At 30.9% G+C, this 10,983-nt stretch overlaps 2 protein-coding genes across 9 annotated transcripts in view; both read left to right on the forward strand.

Moving 5' to 3' along the window:
* Positions 1 to 41: 41 nt before the first annotated feature.
* Positions 42 to 10,962, forward strand: LOC106065941 (tubulin delta chain-like). Of its 8 annotated transcripts, none has more exons than XM_056006360.1 (7): positions 70 to 136; positions 2,717 to 2,942; positions 3,481 to 3,541; positions 4,007 to 4,554; positions 5,124 to 5,379; positions 7,484 to 7,648; positions 8,094 to 10,962. In XM_056006360.1, exons 4-7 carry the CDS (start codon positions 4,024 to 4,026, stop codon positions 8,495 to 8,497), a joined length of 1,356 nt encoding a protein of 451 aa, XP_055862335.1. In that variant the 5' UTR covers positions 70 to 136; positions 2,717 to 2,942; positions 3,481 to 3,541; positions 4,007 to 4,023; the 3' UTR covers positions 8,498 to 10,962. The 8 variants fall into 8 exon arrangements, with proteins under 8 accessions (XP_055862336.1, XP_055862335.1, XP_055862334.1 ...); XM_056006359.1 differs by having other exon boundaries at positions 119 to 136; positions 2,344 to 2,942; XM_056006358.1 differs by lacking the exon at positions 70 to 136 and having other exon boundaries at positions 1,497 to 2,938.
* Positions 904 to 10,983, forward strand: part of LOC106065939 (4-hydroxyphenylpyruvate dioxygenase-like) — a 50,048-nt gene continuing 39,968 nt past the window's right edge. The window contains exon 1 of the mRNA XM_056006364.1: positions 904 to 907. The gene's annotated coding sequence lies outside the window, so the exon portion shown is untranslated. The remainder of the gene's footprint in view (positions 908 to 10,983) is intronic.

Genomic DNA, 10,983 nt, shown 5'->3' on the forward strand with positions numbered 1-10,983 from the left:
GTAGATCTAGATCTAGATAACCATATTATTACTTTTAAGAATAGAGACAAAAGTAATGGAGTCTTGACTACAAAATAATAATAATAGTATAGATATCTAGATCTAATACTAGATCTAATAATAGTAATAATAGATCGTGAGTCTAGATTACTCTAGATCTAGAGACTTAACTATACTAGATCTAGTTACTAGATCTAGTGACTTAGATATTAATAAATATTTAGATCTATTCTTAGTTCTAGAGTCTATATTATCATAATTATCTTAGATTATCTAAAAAAAAAATAACCTTCCCTTGCCTTATCAAACTTATCTAATCTATTTCTAGATCTAGAATCTAATCTAGATGATTATGATAGATTAAGATCTAGATCTACTAGTTACACTAGTTACAATACTATCATAACTATGACTATGAGTACTATGAGTATGAGTGAGTTACTGAGTATGAGTATCTATAACTATGACTATGATCTAGAATTTATCTTTTATCTAGATTCTACTATATATAATTATATAATCTTAAATCTAGGTCTAGAATCTAGATTTCTAGATCTATTTTATTCTATTCAAAACTATTCTTAATTCTATTTCTAGTTAGGTACTTCGATAAAAATTTCAAAATGATCACAATGCAATGGAACCTATTTAGTTAGATAGAGCTTGAGAAATGCTTTCCAATGATACCAATTTTATATTGCTGAGTTAATTGTGAGGGAAGTTATTAAATTTTTAGTGGCCAAAAATGAGCCTTCTTTAGCCTTTGTAAATAAAAAAAACATCTGTGACCGAAACAACTGACAGTTGAACTTAAATTAACTTAAAGATATGGGATTGAAACTTCACACTCTTTTACATTAACCAGTATTCTGTTAAAATAAATTTAAAAAATAAGACCAAGCAATAAAATCTTTGAAAAAAAGTTAATTAATATATAAAAAAGCCTTCGACAAAAAATAAAAATATATGTGATTTTGTCATCATATGAGCCCAAAAATCACAAATAAAACAAATCAGAGATCTGTATTGTGTTTTATTTTGTTTAATTATAATTCTATTGTATTTAAATAGCTATTTATATGCATCAGATAGATAATTCTTATAAATTATAAATGAAAATAGCACTGCGCAGAAAAATATTTCCTAAAATTTAATTACTATAAGTTTTATAAACTTCATAAAAAAACAGTTTTAACCTTTTTGTAGAGCACTGGCAATTAATCATTTTAAAATGCCTTAATTTAAATGCTTTAAAAATTAGATTGTAAATGAAAATTTTCTTGCTTCGGACAATAAAATAAAAAAGAAACCTTGCGATTTTTTTGGAAGTTATTAAAAGATTTTTTACTTGAATTTTTGTGCAATAATAGCTCATCATTTTAAAAACATGTATATTAACAGAAAAAAACAACACACAGAAAAAATAATTAATTATTAGTTCGCTGAGCTAAAAATATGAAAAAAAAATTGTAATATTTAATATTATTTTTTAAAGTAATTAAACTTTTACTTTAAAATTTGCAGATTACTAAGTCATTATAATAAAGACACATTCCCTCTCCATAATCTAGCATTCAAACACTTTAAAAGTTAATGTAAATGAAAAATTCCTATGTGTGCTTCTAAAAATAGCTCGTGATAGACAGAAATTGACCATTTCCAGTAAATCACAGTGTTGGTTGTTACTAAAAATAGATTTTAACCATCAACTTTGAAAATTAATATCTAAAGAGTGCGCCAAGCTACAAAGTTCAAACTTAGCACACATATATATTAACATGCTAAATTCAATAGAATTAGTGAGATTGTTGTAACCATAAACACTTTTATTTTATTTAAAAAAGAAAATTTTACCCTTCTTTGTCTTTGTTAATTTTAATATTAAATATCTTTAAAGTGCGCCAAGAGAATTTAATGAAATTTGAAATATACACATTTCATAATATGATAAATTATTGTAGCAAACAGCATTGTTGTAACTTTTATAGGAAAAAAGTAGTAAAAATGTCAACTTTCACATAAACTTTTGTTAAGAAAAATTTAACAGATTGGCTTCAAAAGCAAATAAAAATGATCTCTGATATCTTATGTTTACAAAAAGTAATCATAATTAGTCCTCAAATCAAATACAATATGCTAAAACTTTGATGGAAATGACCACCCCTAAAAAAGGGTAAAATGTGCTGACACACTTTTCAGCCATTTTTTGGGGAGAAAAAAAAAAGGATCTAGGTCAGTTTATCGAAGTACCTACCCATATGAAAGCTGCCTAAATACTGCAGTAGGACATAGAAGTACTTCATAATCAAACACCTCATCACATGCTGCTTATCACATATATAGCAATAATGTCCACGTTATAGACCTTTGATCTATATCATGTTCACAACCTGGGATTCTTTTCTCGTTGCTGTCGTTGACCACCACCTCAAGTTACAAAGATTCTTACATCATTATAAAGTTCTACCTAACTTATTTCATGACAAGATTCATCATCAAGTACTGCGTGGTTCCTCATGAACCATTTTTATCATCAGCTACTGTTTCAACATAAATAAGGACCAGAGTTTTTCTTTCGTTGTGAACTTCAGTCTCGCCATGTCACATTATATCAGCATTTCTTACCATCTATAACATTTATACTGCACAGCATACATATGTGCATTACACTGCATTATCAGCTCAATGGCTATATATATATTATATTACAATGAAGGACTATCTACTATAAAGGCACTGCACTCTACAATTATTCAGTCACCTTAAACATACAAGTTGCATTTATTTTCAAGTACTGGTGCCATTCTTTTCATTGGATTTACTATTGTGTGTACTCTATCAAACTACTAGTGTGAGTACAAATAACATTAGGTGCTTATGAAAAAAAATGCAGGCCTGAAACCTGAGAAAGACTAGATTCTAAATTAATTGAACTGGTGTAGGTAATTTTATTTTTTGTTACTTTGAAAAACTTTTTGTGTAAACCACATTCATATATTAATTATATTTTAACTATTTATTTACTTATTATTTGCATGTATTTATAATTTAGGGATACTTTATCTTGATTTTTAGTTGTTTTGGGGTTTACATTAATGTCTGAAAAGTAAATAGTGGACTTATTATGTATCAGGGTGAATTTTTTTTTGTGCCTCTTTGGGGGGGGGGGTATGTGTGGGGAAGCCATCAAAAATAAATTTTAACAATATTTTAATAAATTTTGTGTTTGCTTCTGTTCCTAAATGTTACATGAGCTAAATAAAACATCTTTTTGAACAATATACATACATATCTTGTTTTTCTCACTCATTGAAACTTTAATTTTGATTTTTCTCAAAATATCAATTTTACATGGGTATGTGTTCTTAAGAATCACTTTTCTCAATAACTATCTAATCATTTATAATAATATTTGGTATACATTTTTAAATATGGTCTTAGCACTGGATGACAGAAGAAAATGTCATAAAATGTTTACAGGTAAAGAGTAAAAGACATTTTAATTGGTTACAATGGCTGAAAATGCTGTCCGCAGAAGACGGTAAAATTAAAAAATTTATTTTCAAAAATCTATTATACATTTTTCAAAATGTGTCTCTGTCATCCTGTAATATACCAAATTTCAGAGCTGTAGCTTTAATGGTTATTTCAGAAACACATTCCTAAAAATGAGGTGATTTGACCCCCCCCCCCCCCCAGCCTTTTGATGAAAAATGTAAGTTTAATTTGATAAAAAAAATAATTTTTTAAAGGCATATTATGTGTTCCTATGATCAAATACATAATTTGAATACATTAAATAGCCTAAAATGTTAAAAACAACAAAAAAAAAGTTTTCAAGGTAGATGATCCCCTTAAATAAAAAATGGTAAAATGATTACTATTACAACTTTTTATGTAGAATTTAAATATATCAATATAACATGTCTAACTAACCGATAGTTATTGATATAATAAGCTAAAATTAAAAACAAAATGTATCCTAACTAGAAACTTGTATTTGCAGCTGAGATGTCCTGAATAATGTCTGTGATCACTTTGCAGCTTGGACAGTGTGGTAATCAGGTTGGTGAACAGACATTTTCAACTCTTATAGACGATGTCTACAGCAAGTCAATAGGTGTCAGCAGTCAGGACAACCATGACTATATTCAAACTTGCCTCTCCACATTCTTTTCTCAACCTGAATCCAAAAGTCGAGATGGATCGTTTGATCTTCCTAAGGCTAGAGCAGTTCTTGTTGACATGGAAACTAAAGCTGTTGCCCAATCACTTCAACAAGCTCGAAAGAGTGGTAAGTGGAGCTACTGCCCAGAGCAGTGGTATTCACAGAAAAGAGGCTCTGGAAATAATTGGGCCTATGGCTATTGTGTTCATGGCCCTAGATCTCAGGATGATATAATGAATCTAGTAAGGAGAGAAGTTGAGAAATGTGATCGCTTGGGAGGATTCATTAATTTTCTTAGCCTGGCTGGGGGAACAGGATCTGGTGTTGGTGCATTTGTTACTCAAAGTTTAAGAGATGAATATCCTTTTTCATTTATTGTTAATCAGGTAAGTTTTTAACATATTAGATTTTTTTCATGTCTATTTATTAGATATTCTCTCTTAGAGGGCACACATGCAGTTGCTGTGTGACACATTTAGTTGATGGGGAAAATATTTTAAAAGTGGAATTTCTTAGTATGGCTTCAAATCAAGTATGGGCTTAGTATGGTTTCAAATCAAGAGTATGGGTTAAGCTTGTTCTGAAATCTTGAATGAATAAAATGAGTCAGTGAAGCCCAAACTTCTTTGGCCTAGAAGCCTTATCAATTTAAGACTGCAAAAAATCTTCCAGTCTATTGAAACTGGGCCTCTGTGGCCTCATTATGCTCTGTGGTTAGAAGTGTTAGTTCTCGATATATATCAAATCACTGCAATACAGCAAGATGGTAGTTTTAAAAAATATTATTTTTATCCATAATTGTTATTTAGTTGTATATTGAGTAAAATTAACTGTTTGGTTGCTCAACTGAGGGTCTTAATCCATATTGAACTAAAGAACTTAAGAACAGTATTATTTGTTGAAACTGTATTATACATATATATTATAAAAATTAAATTCTATTCCTATCTTTAAGGTTGTTTGGCCGTATAGCACTGGAGAAGTTATTGTACAGAATTACAATGCCGTTTTAACATTATCACATTTATATGACACGGCTGATGCCATTTTGGTTATGGAAAATGATTCTCTACACAAGATTTGTTCTCAGTTGCTGAACATTAAAAACATTTCCTTCAGAGATATCAACAAAGTTATCGCTCATAAAATGACCAGTGTCTTACAGCCTAGTTTAGCTGCAGATCTGGGCACAAAACATACTTGTGATTTAGGTCAGTGATGTTGAAATGAAATTTTAGTTAAACTTATTGATTTTTTGTTTTTCACTATTACCAAGCACTTTTCTGTCGGTTTTGCATTTTCAATTTTTTCTTAATGCATTTTTGCATGCTGTAACAATTGTCAAACATGGTACAAATTTCCAAACAAAGCATAGAAAAAAACACTGTTCATTATGTAATCCTCATAAATTGTTGTCCTTTAAAGTAAGTTTATTTTTTTTACAAGCTTATGACAACCCTAACCAGTATCTCTAAGTTTCTATTGGTAACTGAAGACACACCAAGATCACTGATTAGACCAGATATACCTTATAAATTCTATTTGATGGTCTCACCCTATCACCTTAGTCGACATTATTATTTTTAAATTGCTTTTCCTGGTTTATGTCCATTCAGAAGACTGGACCAATCCATTTGAACAGTTGGGGGGGGGGGGGGGGGATGTGTTGCATAATGGCAATCAGCAAAAATGTTTTTTGTTTGGTTTGTTTTATTTTGGTTATTAAATATTTGAATCTAGCATTTTCAGTAATCACACCCTGCCCTCTGTTGCCAAAATATGTAAAACAATTAAAAATAGCCATATGCACTGACCTATGAGCTTCTTCTGGTATAGGAAATATGATGGTTGATTCCACACCATCAACTTTTTACCTGAAGTCAAGATAATTCATCTGCTATGAAATGAAAACATATGCATAAGCATAAAAAAAAAATGAAGCATACTCAAAACCATTAAAATAGCTCCACGAAATCAAAATAAAGTAGAATTTAACTAATTTTGACAAGTTGTTCTGTAATCATGCCTGCATGATAATACTGACTCTACTGTTCTCAATAATTCTGTAAAACTTTTCATGAATAATAAAATAGTATCCTTAAAACAAAATAAAACAAAATAGGAAGGTCTAATTAAGGTCAGGCTAAATCCTAAGCAACAATTACTTTTTTTCTCTCTCTAGTATGAGTTTTAGATCTTTAAACAAATCTTAGATGGCAAATAATAGACTATGCATCCTCTGTTTGGGACTCAACTCAACTCAAGAAAACATTAAGAAACTGGAACAGACACAAAATAGATCAGTGAGATTCATAACAAACGAATATTCACATTTGACTAGAGTAACACCTTTAGTAAAATCACTCAATTTAGAAAGCCTTCAGGATAGAAGACTCAAAAGTAAAGTAGAAATTATAAATAAAACACTGAACCATAATCTTCAAATACAAAACGAAATGTAATAAAATACTCAGAAAGACTCAAAGATAAAGGCACATTCCTTGTTCCATATGCTAGGACAAATTTTTTATAAATACTCCTTCTTCCCTAGTGCTATTAGAACATGAAATGGGTTGCCTGAGTCAGCCAGGAAAATCAGTAACGTGGCAGAGTATAAGTCATTAACATGCATGGCTAGGTCAACTCAGGGACACATGTAGGATGTAATGATCTTCTTTTTTAAGTAACATATGTATTTTATAAGATATTTTGCATTTGTAACAGAAATAAAAATATTGACCTTTGGTTCTGAAATCATGACATCCTTTTCCAACTTTGATCATGTTCTTATGTTGAACACATTGAAAGTCTTATATTGTTTTCCAACTTTGATCATGTTCTCAGGTTGAACACTTTGAAAGTCTTATATTGTTTTCCAACTTTGATCATGTTCTCAGGTTGAACACATTTAAAGTCTATTATATTGTTTTCCTTCCCAGTATCCCTGTCTTTAATGCTACAAAATAAAGTGTGATCATTGAACTAAATTGTATTCAAGAAACATGTTGATTAATACAAATCTGAACTAAATTACAATTCTAATTTAACTACTTGTGATCTTACATAATATGAAAAGGAAACGTGCATTCTACTCATATTAGCTTTAAATAAGAAATAGTTGAGCTCATTAAAAGTTGACCAGACATTATAGAGTACAATTTTAATATTGAACATGATCAATTTTTTTAAAATCTAAAAATGTGTCACTTTTAAATGAGAACTCTTTTTATTTTTTTGAGAATCACATATCTCTAAATACATGCAGTACTGGTAGTCAACATTTCATTAACAGCTCATTTCTATATGGTTTTTCAGGCTACATTGTTGAACGACTAACACCACATCCACAACATAAGTTGTTAACAGTTAAAAATATTCCCCAGATGTCAGATATCGCTAAAGAATTCAGTACATACCAGTGGCCTGGGTTGTTAAAAAATTTACGCCAGATGCTGATAGCTGATTCTCCCATGGAAGAAGGTAACTTAAGATTCCTATTTCTAGTTTTAGACAGAATCATATTGGTGGTTTTCTTTTGGAATTGGCTGAGGCTCAGATATTAACCAGATAGACAGTACCGGGAATAAAATTTAGAATTAGACTCAATTGTCATTTAGGTTTACAAAATTAACATGAAAATTTCTCAATAAATCATTTAACTATTAACATTCTATTAAATAAATATTTAGAGGCCCAAACTTTAGGGAGTTTAAAAAAAATGTTTTTTTAATTGGAATAGTGACCACCACAACCCAATGTTGAGCATGTTCTACTATAATTATAAATCACTTGTTAATTTTATTTTATTTATTATTTTTTTTTGCAGTTCAGATGCTGCTCCTGTAATTTTTAAAACATTTGTTTTTCTGGTACATAATTTGTTTTTCTTTGTTATTTGTTCATGAATTCTATTTTTTCTCCATAGGTATCAATTGGGAAGTGAAGCCAGCCACAAGGACTGAAAGTGGGCACACATGTTTCAATAGATCCATATCAACACTTCTTGTGCTTCGAGGGAAAGAGACATTATCCCTTGATGCTAGCATGTTTTCTGACCCCAACATTTATGCGCCTTGGGTGCCACAGGATTTAGCATCATGTGTTTTTCGACAGCCAAGATGGTTTTGTGGCTATGAAAAGGCAGCAACACTTGTGGGAAACAGCTCTGCTAGTGTGAAACCATTGAACAAAATTATAGATAAAGCTTGGAATATGTTTGCTTCCAGAGCCTATGTTCATCAATACCTCAAACATGGTTTAACAGAAGAAGACTTCCTAGATTCCTTTGTCAGCTTGGAAAAAGTAATTGATAGCTACACTAAATTATAGCACACCCCAATTGAGACTTTGTCAGCATTATTGGATATTGTGTGTTTTAAATAAAATAAAGCTTCTATAATTCTAGTTTTTATGTGACTGTTATTGTGCATGCTTTATTCCATTGTAATTGATAAATGCATTTTCTTAGAAATATTTTTTGTAAAAGGACATTGAGTAATGTATAAGTAGGTAGGTTAACAACTATAATAATTCAAGGCTTGTAATGTTTACCCTGAGTCAAATTATTGCGCTGTAATTTTATTACATTATATTAGCAAACAAGCAGGCATGTACATTATACAAGTTTCTCTAAGCATTTTGATTGTAACAGCTTTATTTATTTTTTCTTAAGCCATTTCCTGGCATCTCTATAAGTACCTCAAGGCTTTACAGTACACTTCATAAAGTGCCAGTAGTGATAGCATCAAGTTTCTTTAGTAACCTTTCTTAATCTAATATAATAAAGCTTTTCTTCAAGTTGGAAGATTGAGTACAGTATTTCACATGGCTACACAGTCCCAGCTTCATTCTACACATCCAGCATAGACCTAACCAGAAGTGGTCAATTTAGGTTCTCTTTTTGCAATGAATTTTCTCTAAAATATATCTCCCCATGCCTTTGTAACAAATGTGGACATTCCAGCAGAAGACTTGAAAAGGTATCTGTTTTTCGACTCTGTTGCAGCTAGTCATTTTGTACGCTAGTTATATAAAATACTGTACTACATGAAGCCTGTGCTGAGTGTTTTTTAAGTGATAATTGGCTTGCCCAGGCCAATACCGCTCTTTACACTAGACTCTGTTCACAGTGGCACAGAAGTCTGAGATGGCCGTGAACAGATATTTGTAGCTTTTATTTCAGAGTCTGCTCAAAGGCTGAATTATAGTTGTGTTATTTAAACAAAAACAAGCTGAAGCTGACACATCCGCTTTGTTTAGACTACTTCACTTTTTAAATTATCATTCTCCATTATTTTATTAGAAATAATTCTAAAAACTATTTTCTGTAGGTAACTATAAATGTTACTTTTGCTTTTAAAGCTAATTTTTTTCTAAGTCATTATAGAAAAACTAGTCGACCCAGGGCGTAGCATACGGCGTTATTTTGCAGGGCCGGCCTTAGTCCAATGCAACCTATGCAACCGCAGTGGGCCCCACACTTTCAAAGGACCCACGCTAATTCTAGGTGTAAATGAATAAATTAAACCATTTTATAGCTTATCAGAATTTCCACAGCCTCCTGATTTACCACGAGCTCCTTGAAATCTCCTGAAATTTCAAAATATAACGAAAAAGTCCTGGAAATCTCCAGAAATTTTAAAAATCTTTTGAAAACTCATTAAAATCTCCTAAAATTTAGACAAAATTGTCATTTTGGGGTGTCATTCAAAATGGAAAACACCAATCCTACGCACGATGGGAAAAAAAAACGGCATTATGCAATACCCATAATTGTGGAATCTGATGAAAGAAGCTTCTCGCGCCTCAAACTAATGAAGAATAATTTGAGGTCAACAATTCCCGAAGATAGATTGAAACATTTCGTAATTCTTGCTATGGAGCATGATCTATGTAGGAAACAGAATTTTTATGATATACTGTATGTTTTTATGATATACTGTATGGCTTCACTACACGCAACTTGTAAAGTAATTCTGCAGGTAGTAAAGAATGAATAAAATGCAAAGACAAGTTTATTTTCTAATACAAATTCTTAATTTTCACTTATTATCCATATCCCTACCCAAACTTGGTCCCACCAAATTCGTTTCACATAGAGCCCCTCAACGGTTCTGTCCGGCCCTGCTATTTAGTGACGGGTGAATACAGAGTAGATTACTTGTTCTCCTCTTCCCCCTCTTTTTTTCAATGCTAAAGCCTTGTGGGGTAGAAATAAAAAAGAGTGATCTTTCCATGACTTCCTGGTCACAACTGTTAAGTTCGGCCCTGCTATTTTGTGTCGGGTGAATACTACTTTTTCCCCTTCCCTTTTTTTTTTTTCATAGGGTAACTCTAGTCCGACTTGCAGAAATAAAAGAGTGATTTTCCCTTTACTTCTTGTCCAAACTCTTGAGCCATGAAGAGAATAACATATATATAGATGTTCATGATGTATTTTAATGAATTATTTTTATATATTCATTGGCAGCATTTATATTTATACATGTTTCAAGCTAAACAGAAATTTACAACTAATTGATTGAAATGTTTTAAATCTTGATTAAACTTAATGAAACCATCAAATATCCACATAGTTTTGATGTGCAAATTGAATGAATATTTCTGAAACATTGAGAAAAAAAAATTCTCTAATGTATGTTAGCAAAGCTCCATTTCCTTGAATTCAAAACACTTGTGATTTTGTTTCTTCTAAATTAACAAGACTCCAAACCTTAACTGCATCTCTACTACTGAATATGATAAACTATTTATGAACTTTAATGCATTGATCTCAATAAATTATTTTTAATCTACTTCCTAGTTTTGTTTGTTAC

This window comes from Biomphalaria glabrata, chromosome 12 (assembly GCF_947242115.1).
Source record: "Biomphalaria glabrata chromosome 12, xgBioGlab47.1, whole genome shotgun sequence".
Classification (NCBI taxonomy): domain Eukaryota; kingdom Metazoa; phylum Mollusca; class Gastropoda; family Planorbidae; genus Biomphalaria; species Biomphalaria glabrata.